This window comes from Opisthorchis viverrini (genome assembly GCF_000715545.1).
Source record: "Opisthorchis viverrini unplaced genomic scaffold opera_v5_299, whole genome shotgun sequence".
NCBI classification, from domain to species: Eukaryota; Metazoa; Platyhelminthes; class Trematoda; order Opisthorchiida; family Opisthorchiidae; genus Opisthorchis; species Opisthorchis viverrini.
The window spans coordinates 319,409-340,984 of NW_008751960.1; the positions used below are offsets into that span (position 1 = coordinate 319,409).

Consider the following 21,576-nt stretch of genomic DNA (forward strand, 5'->3'; position numbering starts at 1 on the left):
TGTTTGTCCTCTAGAAGCTGCATTGTAGTTCATCCCACAAGAAGTTTTCCTGACCCGACGTTGATACATTACGATGCTGACTGGGAAAAAAAAACCCGAGAACATGAATTATCAGGTTAGATAACGATGGGGCACTGAATTCTACCGTTCGTACTTGACAAACCACACAAAAATGAGTATCCCCAACTTGAAAACGGTTCCGTTCCACTGGTCCTGAGCGAAGTAAGTCAGACTCTCTGGAGTTCACTGAAGGGATTATGCTAAATGTGGCGGAAGCCAAAAACAGGTTTATATGAAACAAGATGAGAACTAGTCGACAAATTTACCACACATGCTAAAAAGATCTTCGATGTGCCATACAATCAAAACTCGAACACACGATTTCACAGAAATCAGTCTGTTTAATTCCTGAAGTGCCGGAAATTGGCAATTCCGGAAGGCGGCAGAAAACCAGATGTTGACTTACTCAAGTAACTGATAAAAAAATTCCTGATAGAAAATACAACGACCGAAGGCAAAGAATTGGAAAGTGTGAAATCCAGCTGATACACATCGGAAAGCAAAGGCATAAGTATTCCAGTTTGAGCAAGCAAAAACGTTTGGACTAGAAGATAAAACAGGTGAGGCTACAGTCGATTTGCCTCGTCGTTCAGTGCACCTTCTTCCTCGGGGGATAGGTCTACTTCTCTGACTTCGTTTCTGCGTCGGCTGGCACCAGACTCATTCAACAGGCATCCATGTTTCTGGTCCCACAAGTATAGACCGAATGTGACGGCTAGTGCCAGGCTAAGGCAGAAAGTGAAAAACACTTCCAAAAATAAGTAGCCCTGCGAGGAAAGTGGAAACAAGGGTAATGAGTGAGCGGACACAAGGTAAATATGGTCAGGAACATATGGGCAAAACATTTATACGAGAAACGATTAAGAATGTGTTATTAAGCATAGTCCACATAAAACTGTGGTGTACTTGTGGGTGGTCACATCTGGAACGATCAGCAGATCCCAAACTTACTTTGCACCAAATGCGTGACGAGTAATATCAAGCTGACCCACCGGTCAGGCCTTTACTAAACCGACAATGTTTAGTGAGAATAACAACCTCTTCTCACATGATCAGTGGATTCCCTCCAAACTGAATATACAGGAGGAATTGAGTTACGAATCGACAGCTGATGACTGCTAGAAAATTATTTGAAATTCCACATTATGTGGATCACGTTTTGTAGAGAAAGCTAGATGGGGAAAAGGACGGCAACAGACATTCACAACGTTAGCATGCGAACCACACGACGTAATAAGTAGGCACAGTCCAAATCAGTGAAGAGAGTAGAAAAAGCGTGAAATAACAAACCAGGTACCTTAAGTGGTGCCACTTTAATATGGGAAGGTATCAAGCTACCATGTTTGCCCAAGGAAAAACTACTTCCCACTCAAACTCTCAACATATGACTGTACTGGCTCAGCAATGAATGCCCAGGGGTGCATGCCGGTGGATGTACCCATCCCCACCAAGAGCTGCCATGCCGACAGAGTGATCGGGTTGCAGCGGTACAATGATATCACAGGCTGAAACTTGGTTCCACGAAATTCACCCAATCCAGGAAGACTGTAAGTATCGCTGATATGGCCCGAGAGCAGGATAGAAATAAGGCACCGGAGTTTGACTGTTGATCCTGTCGGCACCACAGATTCGTTGGGAGTTGCATTTAGCCCTGGGCATTATTTGTTCTTCGCGCTGTCACCGGTAGTTACGGTCAACCGCTAGATAATCAAAGTGTATGTTTTTTTAGGATAGATTATGTCCAGTTCGTCGTTCCTCAGGGAAAAGAAGCATCGCCTGGACAAAACAAATCATAATGGACAACATGAATTCCCATCCCCCAGATTTCCTCGAAATAATGTTACTTGTGATAACATACTATTTGTTCGGCTTCTACCGTTTCGTTTGGTTGTCAGATTTGAGCTTTCAGGAGCGCAGTTGCAATCCCATGAGAAAATTGCACAATTCGAGTCGACTACTACTTAAACGTGACAGCCTTTGAGTGAGCTTACAATGATCATGACAACCTGAAACACATTCATATTTCTTCCAGCTCTACTAGCGTGATCCTAAAACGACGGCTCATAGTATTTATGAAATAAGAGTTGCATTCTTCCCCAGAACTGTAGAATCGTGTTTCCACTGTGTTCATTGGATTTTCGTGCGCCGCAGGTCCAATGATTTTAGGGTTGGGTTATGTGGACGGATTCGGAAACCATGAAAAGTATACCCTACAAGTAAAGGTCTGAACATTGGTTGCATGACTCGTGTTGACGTGGAAGGCAGGTCAGCTACTAAGAGATCTGCATGATCCACCTCTCCAGACCCAGGAGATAGGATACCGGCCTATCACGCAACACGCACACAAGTATAATACGAACAACGAAAATTCGCCGTTTCGGTCTGCACCGCCACATCTCAAATTTTCAACGCAACTTTGGTACTCCAAAATGTAAAAGTAACCCGATTCAAAGGATATTATTATTCTGCAAAAATTCTGTATTGTGCTCCATGGATACCCCAATCTTCAAATCTTGTGACCTCACTCATTTCCAGCTTCCGAACTGTTTGCTGTTCTATTGTTTTCGGTTTGATGGCGAAACTTGTGCCTACATCTACCACCCCTTGTCTTTCACATACCCCCACCCTTAATGCCTGCACATCCGATTTCCAAATTTACTCAAATTCACTTGAGTCCGTTGTCCTTCTCCTTAAGCATCGAACTGCAGCGACACTTCCACTCCATCCTCTGCGTGGAACGTAAACTAGGATTACAACGCTCGGTCCAACATATTGCGGAATTCTGCATTCCAGATTATTTTAATGTCCTATAAGCCATGAGGCCGATCCCATTTCTATCGCCAGTTTCCTCGTCAAACTTAGTCCTAACCTACATGAGTCCCCAAATGTGGTGATGGCATTGTTCAGAGCCCAAATTTCTTCATGGGGACGTATCCTGGTCCCCTGCCTTCGTCTGCTACAAGTACCCAGACATTTTCACCAGTGAAGCCCATGTGCTCGAGGGTCAGGAGGACAATGTCTGGTCATTGGGAGTGACATGACAGGTGAGAAAAATACTGTGGAACGAGTCGCTTCCCTGAGTGTCTGAATGAGACAATTAGGTCTAGGAACTACAGAAGTAGTATTAGTAAAAGAAACAAGATGAGAGTTAAGGGACAGGAACATCTCTCTCCCTTACGAGGAACCATTGAAAGCAATAACAGGGGAGGAAGCTCGTGCTCCGTCGCCGTATCTACATGTCGATTTGTTTAAATAAAGCTTTACAATGAAAAGAGAAAAGACACGAAGGAGGGCTAGAACCAACCTACAACAAGTGTCCGAAGTGTCTAGACCTTCAACACCCAGTCAGATAGTTTGGACAGAAACTGACGGAGCGACACTAAAATTGATTGGTTACCATAACAAATATGGTCTCCAGCAGAGCACATGGAGCGTCACGTGACCACCATCATAGAAGGCGAACAACAACAGGCAGATGTTTCGTAACGGTCCCAAGTTCACTGTCCAGGTCTCAGTTGTGAGTGGGGAATCCGACCGACTAAATGCATTTGGCGAGCCGATTCGATGTTGAAAACATTCAGCCCCACAAATCAGGCGTTCTTTTTTTGCAGATCAACGAATCGTTTTATTCATTGACTATTTTTCTGACTACATGCTTCTTTAGGCTTAATATGCTAATGCGCTGAAAGAATTTTCAGGCATTTTAAAGTCCCTCGCTTTGTCCATTTCTTCAGCTTTCTGCACCCATCGAAAACCTTGATTCGCACAGAGGCACTTTTCATCTATAGCCTCAGTTCGTTTACTTGCATCATATTCTTCACCAAAACGAATCTGTCCAAGTTTCAAACAGGTTTATAGTTCTGTCCAAGATACAGTACCTAGATCTAGTGGATAGCGCTATTCCACACACAAGAAGCCCAATATCGTGCAGGATTGAGGACAGTACTTTCCAGTAGGAGTCAACGGTAGATGGTGAATTGTCCAAAATGGACTCTGTTAGGTGTTTTTGTACGTTTACAGGTCCGAGAACATCTCAATTACCAGGCGCATCCATGAAAGATTCAAACAGAAGCAGCAACAAGTGAGCGCGTGATCAAAATTTACGTGAATGTTGCAGAACAAGCGGTGGTCAGTAATTCATCTCACGGCTAATGAGCAGGTTGGCTTGCATGTGAAGGCCACTGTTTGATGAAGCGGTTTCGGTTGTTTTGTAAGTTAGTGTTTCTGTCGATGTACAAATACCACAGTAATACGCCTTTTAAGAAGTAAACTATCACACTTTCTCCAAATTTTGAGTTGCAGGGACTGTGTTCGATGAATCTGCATCCACTGACACTGAATGAGTATCCTCCAGTATGACTAGACATGTTTCTGAGATGCGAAAACCGACGCAGACTCAGGCTGGTAGCCGGCCTTCCCGAGGGCACCGTCGTCCTGTGTAAGGCGATGGGGATTAAAAGTTGGGCCGTTTGGGTGTCAGATTTACGTAAAATTTATCCGAAGACCTGGGTGCCGTTTATTCCAGGAAACTTGACTCGGTGGTCCGATAAGTAGCTGGAATATTCCTACAGGTGGGCTGTGAAGTCATTCGAGCGACGAATTCTATTCGACATTTCAGCGTCTGACCCTCACATAAAAAGAAATGTGGACAAGCCAAAGTGCGAAGTACGCTTTAGATAAACTGTGGAATGAAAAACGCTTAATCTGGATCGAAATTGAGTGCATAGTACAGCCCTCCCAACAGCAGTGGCTAGAGTGTGATTCAGAGACAAACCAGTCGAACTTTGGGCGTGTTGTTCGCCGGCGCAAAACAATAGTCCATCAATCGCCTGTACGTGTTATGCTTGTCTTGGCCAAGTCAACACGAATGATCAAACAACGCGTTCCTGTACGGACTGATTCGTTTCGAAAGAGAACTGCTTCTGCTGCAGAACCGAATTCTGGACCAACAATAACACGTCACAGTCAACACTACATCGCTGTCCTGTACCGCCAAGATATTCTAAGATACAGCTGTCGATTGTTGCCTGAAACCTTGGACCTGCGAATACATTATATGTTCGAATATCCGCTCAGATAACATCATCATTGTTCCCAGCTCAGGAGTAGTGTACCGAAAATGCAGTGGTTCCAGCTAGCAACTCCGTTCATCGAGCATAGGGAAAAAAAAGAGAATTAGAGGCACGCGTTTGAGGCAATAGACCAAATTATCCACTGATGACAAATGTCTCAATCTGACTATGGTAGCAAGAAGTGAGATCTAGCAGCGAAGGCTTTGATACAAGACCGCAAATGGTTGCGTGGTACAGTCACCGACCATTGGAATATCTTGTCCAGCAGTCCCCATCCGGGGAGACTGCAGTTATCAGCGCGCCTCAGTTGACTAGTAAGGCCCTTCATGTTTCATTGCCAAGTCATGAACTAACCGGCTCTGAATCGTCTCCATCCGACACAAGGCGCGGAGAGGAGTACTTTACGAAGTAAACGGTGCACTGTCACAAAAAATATGTGACCCAAACGGCACAACCTGTGGATTTTGATCAGCTGATTTGTCAATGTAGAGTGAACTCTCCAGGAAATCGTGGCTTACCTCACCAGTAAGGACCCGCGCAACGCTTCGCAGGCACCCATGGTCAAACACAGAGTCCCCAAAGATCTTCCGCACGCACCGGCTAAGTCTCTGATCCACAAAGTAGGACAGATTGGACATTATGCCCTTTAAAGTCAGCCTAATGTCAGGTCGGCGCCACAAACGTCGGTGGTTAGCAAACATTGCCCCGGCCTTCCCAATTCGAGGAATCATTTCGTCTCACCACCCCCTAGACGTATGCAGCCCCCAAAGAAATTGAACGTATCCACCACACGGAGATTAATTTCTGAAACCTCCATCCTGCGGCAGCACCTTGCACTTCACAGCTGCAAAGTGCATACCGAACTGTGCAACAGACTTATTCATACTGTTTAAAATGGTTTGCACCCTAAGGGGCCTTATCCAAAAAGAATGTCATCAATTCCTCAATGTACGTGGGAGAATACTCCGGGGAATATTTCAATCCAAAAGGTGGCAGATGCAGGCAGCAAAGACTCAAGCAGCAAATCGCAAAGTGAAGATATGATCGATGCATATCCGGCCGGGGAGAAACTACAAATCTGGTTCCCCCATGGAGCATCAAATCAGGCAGCACCTTGGAAGCTATGGTCAATAGAATGATGTCCCTGTGGTTTTGCTCCCTTTTTGAAAACAGGAATCAACGTCGACGCACTTCATCCTGTCGGTGTTTTTCCTTCACTCCAGATACTTTAGAGTAAATTCGCCAGGACATCCACAAAGGGCTTGCGGTCTACTTTGAAGAGTGCGACGTACAGACCATCTGAATCAAGTGCTTTGTTGCACTGAAGCACTGAGATCGCACGCTGGAGTTTGCTGTCTATGGCGGACTGATACTGACTTTCCATCGGGGTTGATTGTGTCCTTTATGAGGTTGAGTTGATGATATCCAGCTGAACTGTTTTTCAGTGATGGTTTCACTAACACCCAGTTTCCTTGGACCAATTGATCAGATCAGGTGGAACAGGGTAGGATAGTTCCCCGTTGCAAAAGACTTTTCCGATTCCCGGGCTTTCGCTACACACCAGCGCTGTCATTCCCCGGGATAACTTTTATATGGTGTTTCAAGGACCCATACACTTGGTATAGTTTTCCAAGTTCCAAACATAGCTACTGATCGTGACGAAATCCAATGTCCATTGGAGTGTGAAAGGGACCCCAGGGAGATGGTTTCAAAGATACAAACATGGCTTCTTTCGCCTATCTCCAACCGACATCCAAATCTTCACCGCAAGCATCGAGGTCTGCGAGCTATTCGTCCAACTCAATGTAATACTAGCGAGCTACATTGTCTGATTCATCGAAAAGTCAATCCGCAAATACCAGCATATGTTCGCCTCTTCGAACGTGATCATTCAAGTGCTTACAACACGCGCGCGTCCCTCGTCGTGTATCAGAATTTCGAATACTGGCATGGCTAGAGATACACAAAAGTGACGAACCCCAATTAGAGCGGAACTCGAGTCAAGCTTATTTTGCTCTCGTATCGTTCAGCTGCGGCACATTTTTAGTGACTAAGTGACATGCCACCCGATTACGGCAGTGAAGCATCGGTGTTGAACACTGATGTCATGCTGTCGATGATGATGATGATGCCACCCAAGGGCAGCACGAGGGCTGGGATACTACCAATCCCAGACAGGAGAAGTCGAGATGCAGCGGTCGACTTCGAACCACATACCTTCCCGTCAGTAAATTCATGCCATAGCCACTGAACCATCTTACTTTGTATGCAGCAAACGGAACCATCGTGTCAGGGAAAAAGGCGAACTTCTTGAAAGACATTAAGGTGCATGCACTTTCTACAAGTCGGTCGCTTGAGATGACATCACAATGAGTTATAAATCACGCCATTCACTGTAGAGATTTACAAAATGCATACGCACATCGGCAGTTCACACTAGTTCATCCACACGAACGACACAAGCTCACGTCATTTTGTAGAAGAAGCATTCAAAACTTTGGCACTGTTCGCAACATCCAAGAGAACACACGAAAATTATGAGAATGAATTTCAAAAAAAAAACAACCGGGTGAACATAAACAAATCTAGCTGTTCCAGTTGCGATGTTCCATTTAGTTAGTCCACAGCAATTTCCTGCTAGAGAGAGAAACTGACTTGAATAACATGCCGAACAGCTGCTGTCCATGAGACACGGTCAGCAGCACAATGTGCATACAACCACAAAGTAAAAGAAGGATTTGTATGCGAGGATTGACCAGTAAATCTATGAGTGCATGACATCTCTCGAGTAGATATCTATCTATAAGCCTGTGTTGCCTCTATTCTGTTTGACAATTACATCAATTGATCATACACAGGTACAACTTGCTTCAGCTGAACACGCTTTACGGTAGGAATAATTTCGCCTAATCAGTACTGATTTGGATGCAGTAGAGCGATAAACGATCTCTTGAACCTGCTTTACCGCTACCAAGATGTTTGTTCTCAGTATGGCTAGTAGAAAATGATCCACCAAATGCTAAAACATAAAAAACCTAGCGTCTCACCAATGTCGAATTACTACAACATAAACAACTTACGGAACTGTTACAACAACTTGACTCCAAAATATCTCACCTTGTTGTCCACCAGGTAGCCCGCGAATATGGCTATTACACCCAGACCGAGATTCTGCAGGGACTGAATCAGACCGTAAGCTGTGCCTCGTTGATGCGGCGGTAGCAGAAAAGCAACCAAAGGCCATAGACTGCTGGCCAATATGGAATACCCCATACCCATCAAGATCATAATAAACATAGGTGGCAGTACACCGCTCGTGAAAGCGAAGCACAAATGGCAGAATAAGGTCAGTAGAATACTCGACAGCACCCAGTTTAGGTTACGACCAGTAAAGTCTATTGTAGCGCCAAACACTGGACTGGCCACGGCAGAAAGTATGTAAACGAGACTGTTGACCACGTTCGCCTGGGTTAGGGACAGATGAAATTTGCCTGAAAAATTAAAGGGAAAACCCCTGGCTGATTATCATTGAATGGTAAAAGATGAACTTACTCCAGAACAAAAAGGTAGAGAATTACTATGACGGTTATGATAATTTTGTGTCACACAAGTGGTTTCCTATAGCATGAAAGTACAAAAGGCAAATGATTTGTGTAGGCGTCCTCTCCCAAAATATTACTGAAATCGCACTATTGAGCATTGGCAGTACAGACTACTGGTCCCGTTCATGAGCCCATGCACACAATCAATAGCCGGAAGGCAGTAGGGTAGATTAGACTGAATGTGGCTGGGGCCTTGATCCATGTGGTGTACGCTGATTCAAGGGGAGCTGGGACTGGAAGAGTAATTTGCCAACACCATGTTTAGCAGGCATGCCATAGATGAACTAAAGGAGCGAATTCAAACCATTCCATCAACACCCAACTGACAGCCCAACAGCCCAACTGACAGTTGAGCTGAAATAGGCAGGTTAACATATTCTCACTCAGTAGTTTCGATCTACCAAAGCACTTATTAGACGAAATCGCTCAGTTGAACAACTTAAGCTATCTATCGACATTCTTTCCTCTACGTACCCATTGGTAGGAGGAGGATAGAAAACGAGTTGAGGTCATCTATTTAACCTAGGCAACGGAAGAGTGTTACAGGCAAACGATTATTATTTTTATTATTAAGATAAAAGTTGACATGAGCCAACTAGTCTGAAAATTAGAACACACATTATTCAGAGGCACCGGTCGGAAGCTAGTAATGGGTGACTTAACTGTGCCGAATGACAGCTGGCACGGTAGCGTATCAACACATCAGCTACCTCAATGGTAATACACGTGTCAATGGGAAGACTTCTACTTACGTTCGAAAAACACTTGACCAAGACTGACAAACGGGAAGATTGCCACATAGTATGCCACACAAATGACACAAATCAGCCACACTGCAGCCGGAAAATGGAGGATGTCTTTGGGAGAGATGAGCTGGGTAACCTCTTGCGAGGGAGGTTTGCCAATTTGTGAGGCGGACTCATCAGCCAAGCGTTTATTATGGGCTCTGAGAATGCGGTCTTTTCTGGAAAAGCGAGAAAAACACATTTAACACTAAACGGAATACATAAACGAAGCATAACAAACTAACTAATGCTACAAAATGCTGCACAGCGAGCTCGGATTTCGAAATTCCCTTCGTAATGAAAGACAAGCCAAGAGATTTGGAAAAGTCAAGATGTTAAAGGTGAAGGAAGGATGCATGCTCATATGTAGAATTTGACAGACCATTGTTTAGAAACGGGTTACGTACCTTTGAATAAGCACACAGCATTCAGCAAGTAGTCAAATGCTGTAGTAGCACTGCGACAACAGCCTAGAAGCAAACATTCCTGTTGGTCATAGGTTGAAAAGGCCACGGACGGGTTATACTGTCTTTATTGAGAATGATTCCTGTGACGATCAGGAGGCGAGATGGCTCAGTGGTTAGAGCATGAAAGTACTGACTTGAAGGTCCGTGGTTCGAATCCGACCGCTGCATCTCGACTTCCTCTGTCTAGACCTGAGTAACCCGACGGCATCCCAGCCCTCGTGCTTCCTCCTAGTGGCATGGAAGTTAGGCACTGAAAGGGTGCTCAGCCGAACGACAGTCGTAGCTTTGATAGCTCAGCACAATCTGGTTAACCTTCTGCTGGACTGTTTATGGTCAAAAATCTCTACTTCCAAAAACCCAGAGTTTCAATAGGCTATCTTGTCTCTTTTTCCTTATCTCTATAGTTAGAGCTTTTGACCACTAACCTCTGCATTAGGATCCAAGCATTTGAAGGACATGTGCGCACTCCGCTTAACAGCGTTTTCCCATGTCCAAGATCAACTTATTGATTGAATTGATCGATCAATCCCCCGATTTCGTCATATATACGAAAGTGTATAGGGGTTTCATTAGGTCTTTTCTTCAGCTACTCTCATCAACGTCGCCTTTTAAAATATCACAGCTGTTAATCAGGCCATCATTAAATCTATATTTGTAAAGTAATAAGGGCACATGTTGACACATTACTTGTCCAAGTCTGAGGACGTTCGATTTGTCCGTGATAATGCTAGACGTCTTCCCTCCTATTCCTTGTGTTTGTTATGGCATGGATACACCGTACACAGAGACAATGGATATGAGACACCAGAGGAACAGAGAAAGCTTGTGAAACGAGAAACAATCGCACACTATTTCAGCCAGTTTGACCAACTGGTTCGAGGAATGTGGGCCGTCATGAAACGATCTCAAACGAACTCAATTCACTCACAAAGACGTCGTCTTGAACGATGGATCGAATACTTCGGAGAACAGTCCAGTTGGCCGCATCAACCCAACCCGCGGAAAGACCATATGAACAAGGACTGAACCCGACGGAGGAAATCGACCATGCTCTTTTATCGCTTCAGTGCAACAGTATCTGGTTCAGATGACTTTTATTCTGTAATCACCAAATAACCTGACAACCATACCCCAAAATATCCGTAGTGAAGACAGAATGAAGTATCTTGACGGAGGCTCCAGAATCCAAAGGGCGTGCAAAAACATTGTGCGAAAATCACCTGGGGCACCGGTCTGGTGGCTATAATTTCTCCGGGACAAATTCGCGAGAATCAAGCTGTATTTCGCCCTGGCCGGGGTTGCATCGATCATGTCTTCACTTTACACCAAGTGTTATAACCACTTTCGACGTACAGCAAAGATTGCTTTCCTATATCCGAAAACTGCTTTTAATTCTGCGGTAGTAATAATCTGTGGTAGTGTCAGGCGATCAAGGGTGTTCCTCCTAGGTCCCTCCTCTAGAGGCTTCCATGCGTGAATGCGTGGGTGGCTATTGTAAATTCTCTCCTGAGCGCACATTCAGTGTCTGGTAAAGGTACTCCAGTCTCACTTCCTCTTCAATTTCGTGATCGATGTGCTGCTTCATTACCTGCTTCTAACACCTTTGGGATCGATATATTCCTGGGGTACTCTCTCTCTCTCTCTCTCACGAATATTGAGGACGCTGACAAAATTCCTTTTCTTGGATCAGACTCCCTTAGAAGTGGAACCCATTTTAAACAACGTAAATAATTCTGCTGCACAGTTCGGTATAGACTTCTCAGCTGTGAAGTGTAAAGTGCTGCTGCAAGACAGAAGTATCAAACACAAATCTCATGCCTGCAGGTGAACCAAGGAATGTGGTGGACAAGTTCGTCTACACATACAGTTGCGGAAGTCTGGCTGATTGGATAGGAGACGTGGTAGACGCGTCCGAAAGACCTTCGAGGACCCTTGGAGTACGACCATCGGTGTATATGAAGCGCAGGTTGGAACGTCAAATAGTGTAATGCTGTGGTGAGTCAGATGCACTTCGGAAAAGTTCACTAGCCCTCAGTCGATCAACTGGTCACATTTTACAGGTTGCTCTGGTCAGGTTACGTATTTCGTATGCGAGGACCGTTCGCTTCGCACAGCATTCCCCGCCTAGTCTTGTATAAGATGGAGACGATCCAGAGGTGGTCAGCACATGATTTGGCAACTACACATCAAAGCCCGTTGATAACTGCCGTCATGCCGGACGGAAACCCCGAGATGAGAAAAACCAATCGCTGGTGACTCTGACAGGTTGTGTCGCGTAACACACGCAGTTATGCACAAAAGCCACCTTCTTCACTTAGTAATTCCTTCAGTCCTCGTCATAGCCTTTGGACGAATAGGACCTCGATGAACGCAGCCATTAGCTGGACACCTCCTCCCGAACTACCTTCCTCTCTTGTTCCCCTGAATCAACCTGAATGTGCTGGCACTTCCAAAATATTCCCATCTGCTGTTTTCATCAGCCATCACCTTGCAGGTTCGGATAACTACCCACCCTAAATCTTCCCTGAAAAGGGTGATTTCTGAAATGCTCACCTCGACCTACAACACAGGATCGACATTTAAGATTGGCTTTGTAGGTACTGCTAAGTGTCGCAACCTTATTGTTACATGTTAGGTCTGCCTGCTCGTCAATCGTGATGATAAGGTACACCATCCATTGCAATATGACATCTACAATTGTGTCGCATCTTGTTGGTTGTTTGATATGATATGCTGGCTAAAACTCACCACCGCCACTACTGGCGAGTCATTCTTGAGGTAACAACTGGATTATGCACCAGCAAGCAAGATGCACCACATGCCACAGAACCAACCACTCGATTGCAATTAAAGACTACGTGAATATCGAACAGAACACAAATACGATAGTCAAACAGGTTATACATGGAAGAACAGTGTTGTGGCACACAGTGGTTCTCGTGTTTTAGAGGTCGAGATCAGAATCACCGTAAGGCGCGAGGTAATAAATAACAAGGATAGAAGAAAATAAATCATAATGTCCACCACATTTCGAAGGGGCGGGGTAGCAAGATGGAACCTTTCCTTTTATACCCATGAAACCAAACAGAGGAGTCACGTTTACTGAGTTCAACGGGAGCAGAGAGAATCGCTCAATTATCATGGACAAATCGAATATAATCAGACCACGAGGAATGATGGGTTGACAGGATCGCCAAAAATATATATTCACGACTTGTGTGACTTTTAAAGAAATTCTACTGTTTGGTAACGGCCACCTAAGCTAAACAAAGCGTTCAGACACCTCGATACATTAGAAATAAGGGCATGAGAGACCGACCAGTCGAATCCACTACTGAAGGCATTGTATATATGAAGGGGAAGACTAGGTACATAATGCTTACATTGCCTGCACACATATTGCCAACAGAAGAGGCTTTCAACACAAGGAAAGAAGTAAATAGGATGTCCTGCAGCACACCAAATTTTGTAAGAAACGAAATGCATTTCTGGTCATTCTAAGCCATTAAGCAACCTCGGGAATCGTACATTAGATCGGACATACTATGGCCAAGATCCTTAGTAACAAGTGAGTTCACTAACCTCTATGTGACCAAGCTACCAAAGACGCTTACACAGAACAGAAACAGCAATCCTACAACACATTCATCACAACCAATACCTGACACAACAGTATGCATAATTCGGGCCACGGAGAAAAGAGTTAGTGGGATTAAGCAGAAACCGTCTTTGGCTCACTGTCTTTTAACCTGAGACTTCAAGTGGCCCTAACATGTGCTGGTGACTCAAAAGGCAAGCCGAACGAAGTGAGGATAAATGAGGACCGTAAGACCTGTGGTCTGCTCATCAATGGGCATTTTTAAGGAGGCCTGTCGGATTGATCGAAGGATCTGAGGGAGGGGACCTGGTGCTGGCCTATCACAAGCATTATGAAATGCATGTACCTCCAGTGCTCTACCAGACAATCTGGAAAGAAACGGACAGCACGAACGTCACTCATATCGATTAGCCGCCATTTCTTGAAATATTTCCAGTCAGGCACAGGGTGATCACGTGGACTTCAAACTGGAAGGTGCATCGCGCGAACAACACATAAACTCTTCGTGAATTCTTTCGCATCCTTTTGTCAGGTCACAATTCGTCCACCTCGCAGTTTGAGCCACTATAAAAAGGGCGCGGAGAACACTCGAACAGGCAGATGATCATGGAATTAGCTGGAATTAGATTGCCAATCAAACTGCCGCTAAACTACAGTTTCGCTATCAAAGATTGAGATGCACGAGGTTTCCAGAGTTCTTAATTTAAATGAGATGGTAAACCATCTGCCACAAACGCACCGTTGTGAACACCAAGGAGTTGAAACACTAAATGTATGCAACATGGTACTTTAAGTGTTTCAAGAGTCTAAATTTGAAACATTCCCTCACGGAGTCACAAAACTAATAACCTATGTGGCTTTATCAAGATCGTGAGTCTGTGGACCATAACTCAAGTTAGAGAAGCTGTGTTGCCCGACGTGTTCCAAGATGGTATTTTGCCTACGCCCTACGATGTGGTCAGTATCGGGAAGCAATATAACCGACGCGCGGATCTACAGACTCATCATCTCATTATCGACAACGTAACATCAGTGACCAACATTGATCCTTTGCTGTCATACAACCACAATTTATTTAAAAGCTTTATTGTGAGGAAAACAATAAAGGTGAATTAGGAGGGAACTAGTGCTAGGCTACCACAACTATTCTCAGATGCTTAAATATCCAGACACTCAATAGGATAATCTGGATAGCAACTGATAACAAGAAGTCTATTGAGAAATTTTTCAGCGTCCCAAACCGGACACAGTGGAGATTATGCGGTCTCCATCCTGCAGCAAGCATCCAAAGCTTCCATCATTTCCTTTATACAAGTCTGTCAGGTCAGAGGTCGATCAAATTTCTGATTGCTCCACTCCGAATTGGGTACGGAAGACAGTACTATCCTCAGCGAACCATGAGGCGACTTGCACATTACACGGCCTAACCCCTGCAGCTTTTGATGAAGATCCCGTTACACAACAGAATACTCATTTTCTCATTGGTTTCGGATTCGCCGACACCGCCCGATACGAGAGGCTGAGACAACGGTTACCGAAGACTTTAAAATTTCTCAGTTCCGCTGCTTGTCGAGAAAAACGTTCCACAACTGCGAAACAAATCAACGGGTACTGTGGCCTGATAAACACATCCATTGTGATTCAGGGATGTACGGCTTTACAGCCATAAGTATCCCAATTAGCAAGATGGCCCAAGTGGTTAGAGCACAATTTACCGACCGGAAGGTCCGTGGTTCGAATCCGACCTCCGCCATTCGACTTCCCCTGTCTAGGCTTGGGCAACCTGGCAGTATCCCAGCCCTCGTACTTCCTTCGGGTGGCATGGGAGCTAGGCACCGGAAGGGTGCTACAGCTGAACGCTTCCTTCCTTCCAATTAGCAAACGCGACTCGATCATTAGAGCCACATGCATTGACCTAATCTGTCACACCACAGTCATAAGTAATACAACTACCGATATAGGCAAAAAGCTTCACAAACTCCAGACCTTTTTCTTGATGTTCAGGCATGTTCAGGCTGAATGTAAATAAGCATAACCCTACGCTTTGTGGGTTTGAAGCGCAAGTCAAAAGGCGGTATGACTTTGGTCAGGGTATCCTCTCGTCTCCTCTTAAGAGACGAAAGACGTAGTTCCGATAATCCATATCGACAAGGTTTTCTCCAATAGTTATTTGAACACCACGGCTTCCAGCGTTCGTCCCATTATCCCGTCGATCACGAAATTAGACAGAACGTGAGAGGGTAGGCACCCTTGATGAATAACCCATTACATGGCAAGTACAAAAAAATCGCCGTATAGGCTCACACTTCCAGGAGACTGAAAATACAAGGAAATTATTAGGTTCACACACTTCCGGGACATCCCTTGGTGGGCAACGAAACCTAATGCGCTTTGGAAATCGAGGGATACTAAAACTGTGAGTCGTTTACACGTAGGTTGTCTAATCACCTGGTAGACTATGACGAGTCGGACAACACGACCCATACCAGGCCGGAATCCCACTTGCTGCTCACGAGTCAGTGTTTCATGAACCACCATGAGGCGACGAAGAAGTGGCACCAAGTGCCTCATTACAACCTGGGTCGACCCGATTCCCCTGTGATTACCGCACTCACTACGGACCCCTTTTTCGAAATGAGGCACTATCACCAAGTCCGCCCAGTTGCCTGGGAAAGTTTCCGTTTCCCAAATGCAGGCAAACATATCAGACAAGCGCTGACTGAGGACTTCATTCCATCTTTGGACAATGTGGCTAGGAGGTCAGGAGCTTGGAGGCGCTTGGGAGGAAAATGCATTCATAAACCTCCGAGGCCGTAGAAGGTTGCAGTTACACCTTCCATGGTTCTGCTTCACCTGTAGGAACTAAATGAGTCGCATCGAGTGGTCACGATAACTGCTGTTCGAAGTATTCGGCCCACCGGTTGAGATGCTCTTCTTCATTGAAGATAGTCACACCAATTTGATTCTCGACGGTTTCGCTCACATGCGTATTTCGGGGGACGGCTGCATAGATCAACTGAAATAATCCTTGAGCATTCCCGCCTTTTTGGGCTTCTTTCATTTCCCTACCCTTCCTTGTCCACTAGCCTTAACGGTCTGCGCGCACGCCTCGGTTGACGTCTAATAATTCGTCAGTCCCGATTATGCTCGGGACCGGTGGAGACACCTCTCCGACATTCAAGCAATGTCAGTGCTCTATCTGATATCCAGTGTTTGAGCGAATGTGGTGTTGCCGTGCCACAGGCAAAACTCCCAGAACTGTGCAAGGATGCGGCGATCTCATTCCAGCATGAATCCACGTCTTGTGGTGAAGAAGTTGGAATAGACTCCAGAGGGTGATTCTGATAAAACCATCCCACTTCCAAATCTGCCAGTCTCTCAGTTGTTCACCGATTCTTCTGCACCTTATCTGGCCCAGGAAAACCAAGAAAGCGACTCCCGACGCGTAGTCAGAATCCACAAATATGATGCAAAAGGAACAGCAACCGATTGTTGCCAACTACTGATGGCAGTGCGATCGATTTGGGTTCGTAGCTGACATGTCGTTGGAGGATACCACGCGGCCAGAAGACTTCGGTTAGTACTGAAGTTATCACTGCATATAAACAATCTCCAGTTAATATATAGCTGAAGTAGTTGTTCACCAGTATCCGTACGTACCGAGTTCACCTACGTGACTCTTGGATGCACTAAGCGTATCCACGTGTGCATTAAGATCGCCAGCAAGCAAAACGATATCTAACTCCTGACTCGCCGAAGCACAGTATTAAAGGCGTCATAAAACTTGTCTCTGATGGTGTAAGGATTAATATTCGTTTGGGCGTAAGCATACACGACAAACGGGCAGTGATCAAATCCCTGTTTTTCACGGAGGCTGCCGAGGGAAACGCAGAGGCGCGTGTTAACGGACGTCAGATCAAGCAAGGATCCTTCCGTCCGGTGACTTAAAATGATACCAACCCCTACACATCCTGCCACAGCGGCCTCTGGATCGACAGAGGTACGCCGACGGAAGCGAGCAGAGAGTGATGGGGCCGGTAGAACAACCATTGTGCTTGCGTCTTTATTCTTGTTTCCAATACACATCGCCTATCAATGTCAAGCGAGTCCATTGTGAGAGAAACAGCAGCTTGTTGTCCTGCTTACTTCAGAGTGTGAACATTAAAAGCAACCAGAGAAACTGGGCATTGATTCTTGAAGATTGATTTCGAGCTGCCTGAGGATGTCAGCGTCAGATGACGCACAAATGTTGCTGGAAAATTCAGTGCATGTGACCTGACTGATGGCACCATGCGAAGGCCGATGTGGCATGAGATTATTTGTATTTGTGTAACTCATGGTTGTATGTGGTCTGTAATGCTGCAAGTGCGCCGACTTCTAGATGGGAGAACGATTAGCGTCCTCGATAATGGCCTTAGGCTTGGAAGCCTGACCGCAAGGCAGCTGTGTTTGGAGGAAAGTGCAAGTGCATTTCAGTTTTTATGGAACAAGTTGCTATACATGTTCCAATCCCAAAAATGGAGGGTCAGGAGACTGTGCTCGTCAGAACTCTAGTCACTGATCACCATGGCATAAGACTGCGAGTGTCGCACGGACTTCGCTTAGTAAGGCTCAATGGGTCACGGAAGCACACAAACTGTCACAGTATGGTAAGACCTAGTCTCTTCGTGACAAATACAACTGAACGGAATTTAACCGAAGCTTAACCACCTGGCTATTTCGAGCTCTTCGGAATTGAGTAGCACATTAGACGTGTTACCGGTGATGGTCACTATCTGACACCGGACAGTTAGCAGGCGTTGGAGCTGGCTCTGGTAGATTTGTTTCAGTTTCGGGTCCACCAGCTTCACAGAGGCAAAGTGTACGTTTTGGGTAGGCTTGAGAGCGCATCGGAAAGCACTAGGGGACAAGAGCATTGTTGGAGTCCATGCAGGTATTCTAGAAGCAGTGGCAGGTACTGATCGACCCCGGCACCGGTCTACTTGGATTCGGGGCTGGTTTGTCGGTAGGCACCACGTTTTCAAGTGGTTTCTCTCGCTCCCAAAATTAGCACTGCAAAAGAACAGTCTGTGGTCATCACACATCTGCAGTAGGCAATGTTCGCTGTCCATTGTCTCGTTCCCGACCCAAGACGACCACCCAAATGGCCTCTGTAGCATTTAGCCCACTTACCTGAGCGTTCAAGTCACCAACAACCATGAAGTCTGGGCTTTTAGCTCTTAAAAAACACCTGGGGCATCACAGAAACTTTCCTGGGCAAATTCAGAGTTAAAGTCCGTCGGCGCATAAGCAGGCGCGATAAACGAGGAGAGATAGGCCTCAAGTCCTAAAGATTCTTTCACAGAAGTTACCAAAGGAACCGCGCAGAGGTGACTATCGGACCTCGCAAGTGACAACCATCAGCCGAAAAGGTGTGAAATAGCAGTCATTCAATTCAACTACGTGTTTTCAAGCTTACAAGTAACAAAATGGAAATCATCCTCAATAAATTGATAAAAAGATGTTTTCAAAAAGATATAGAAAACCTACCTTCTTGTGAAAAAGGCCAAAATTGTCGCACAGCAAGCCGAGAAGATGCAAGTGACCGACGCAATAAGCAACGCTGTTCCCAAACGCAGATGACCCGTGATTCCGAAGTAGGGGCCAATGCTTTTGTACAACAGCTGCATGGTATTCATGTTCACCGTTGACCCTAAGCGAGCCATGCTCAGCTGCAAGCCGAAGACAAAATTAAGTTCACTGGCGGGAAACCATTCACCAATATAAGTATTCTGTGCTACGCAGAGTGATTCACCTCCGATACCGAAAACGAACCGAGCGAAGTACATCAGCGGTAGATTACTGACCAGGGCACCAACTCCAAAAATAATCTGTCCCAGGAAGATACACAAGGAAAAAATGATAGCACCGAGGGGACATCCAAAGACACGGTCGATGAGGAATCCCCCAACGAGGCTGAGTATCACGTTAGGCCATGAGTACCAGGCATAAAGGTTCATGAAATCTGTTTCAGTGAGGCTGAGATCACGAATCATCACATCCTGCAAAGCGGCCGGGTTATCATAACAAAAGTAGCTCCCAAATGACAGGAAACAAATAAAGAACAACATCATATAGCGATGCAATCGACGTCGGGGATCACAGGCCAGTGAAGCTCCACAACCTACAGTGTGAGCCACTAGAGAAACACATACTTACCTTGAGAGACATCCCTGTCATTGTCATCCTCTTGACGCGAGTATGGCATTGAATTATCCATCTATCTGGAAGGCCGTACGACGATGTGACACAGAGCCTCTTGGAAGCCAAGACGTAAATGGACGCCAAGTAGCTGCTACACGAAGACGGCGTGATTCTTTTTCGTGGAAAGATTAATGAAGTTACAGGCTATGCCTGTTATCAGCTAGTGTGGGGTAAGGAAACATCGGTTTGTAATGAGTATGTACTCCAGAAATGATTTCAGGTCATGAAAAGGTCTTCACTTAGGTTATCAACATAGTTGGACATACTGCACTGAGGTATATTTGCTGTCCACCGTATAAACCCTAAAAGTTGCCTTTTGTTGCGCATGTTGAACAGTTCAGCAACGACTCGACGTTGAAAGGTCCACGGATAAGCTTCCAGCGGTGATACCTAAACATCCTAACGGCATAGAGATAGATAGCGGAAAATGCGTCGTATCACCGCCGTCATCCATAAAAACGACGTTCAAAACATCAGTATCCCATTACCACAGCCGTTTGTTTGTACACAAGGCGGTACGCGGGCGGACCAGTAAAAACCATTCCAGCAGTTGGATTAGCCCGACGATAACTAAGGGACGACTATCACCAAAATCGGCCACATCCCGTAACGTCTAATCCGGCTGGCACTGGCACATGAAGGACAGCTTAGGACATTCCCACTGACAGAACTATCAGAGAACATGGCTACTTTATTGTTGTACAAGGAGAACTGGCTTAGGACTCAGTCTACCCGAAATATCCGAGCTATCTACACCTCCAACACTCAGTCAAACAATTTGGACACCAACTGGCAGGATGAACGTTAACGACATCGGCTAGCCGTCATTTTGTTCAGTACCTCCAGCCAACCACAGAAAGGGTCACGAAGGTTTCACCCAGCAGGATGAACAGCACGAACACCACTCACAGTTTTCGTGACATCCTTCATTTTTTACTACCATCTCGGTTCCCCCCATTACAATCCGTCACGAAGAGACTGGACCTTACCGTGGTGTAACGGTTTGCGCACCTCAGCGATCCATTGAGCTATACTGGAGAGTGTCCCGCGACACTCACAGAGTCCCTCATACCAGGTTGGTCAATGGTTAGAGGTCTGACGAACAGTCTCCTGGCCCTCCAGGTTGGGGGTTGGAACATGTATGGCGACTTGTTCCGTAGGAAATGCATTTGCATTTCCCCGCCAAACACCGCTGCCTTGCGGTTAGGCTTTTGAGCCAACGGCTTTGGTTGAGGACCCTAATTGTCCTCCTGTCTAGGTGTGGGCGCCCTGGCAGTATCCCAGCCCTCGTACAACCATGACCTACACAATTAACAATACAACCATGACCCCCATTACAAATCAGGCACGGCAGACGGTAACCCAGCATGTGCAACACATAACCCAGCCAACCTATCTAAGTGATACGATTCTCGAATGAAGTAACTTACGCTTCCCGACTGTACATCCCTTAAATACGAACTTGCTGGTTTCAGCGGATTCCAGATAGCCCTGAGACAACGGTGCTAAAAGACTTGAAGGTGTCCCATCTATGCTACCCGAAGTGGCCAGGTCCGGTAGCCGAATAGCAATACAGTCCAAACATCGAGGAAATTGTTGATACTGTCCAAGGTGCAGTACCCAGATCTAGCGGATCGCGCCGTCCTACAAACAAGGTGAAATGTCTTGCAAGATTGGAGACGGTACTTTCCAGCGCGGGTCAACAGCAGGTAAGTTGTCTGAAAGAAGGGTTTGAGTAAGTTTCCTTCA

General features: G+C 45.7%; 2 protein-coding genes across 2 annotated transcripts; one reads left to right on the top strand and one right to left on the bottom strand.

The window, feature by feature from the left end:
* Nucleotides 1-21,292, bottom strand: T265_09754 (hypothetical protein; the record flags this gene model as incomplete). The annotated part of the gene is made up of 6 exons (XM_009175924.1): nt 1-827; nt 8,250-8,623; nt 9,487-9,698; nt 19,114-19,747; nt 19,783-19,987; nt 21,258-21,292. 5 exons carry the CDS (start codon nt 19,841-19,843, stop codon nt 627-629), a joined length of 1,482 nt encoding a protein of 493 aa, XP_009174188.1.
* T265_09753 (hypothetical protein) lies at nt 4,703-5,140 on the top strand (the record flags this gene model as incomplete). The annotated part of the gene is made up of 1 exon (XM_009175925.1): nt 4,703-5,140. The coding sequence occupies one exon, from the start codon at nt 4,703-4,705 to the stop codon at nt 5,138-5,140; it is 438 nt and encodes a 145-aa protein (XP_009174189.1).
* Nucleotides 21,293-21,576: the final 284 nt, after the last annotated feature.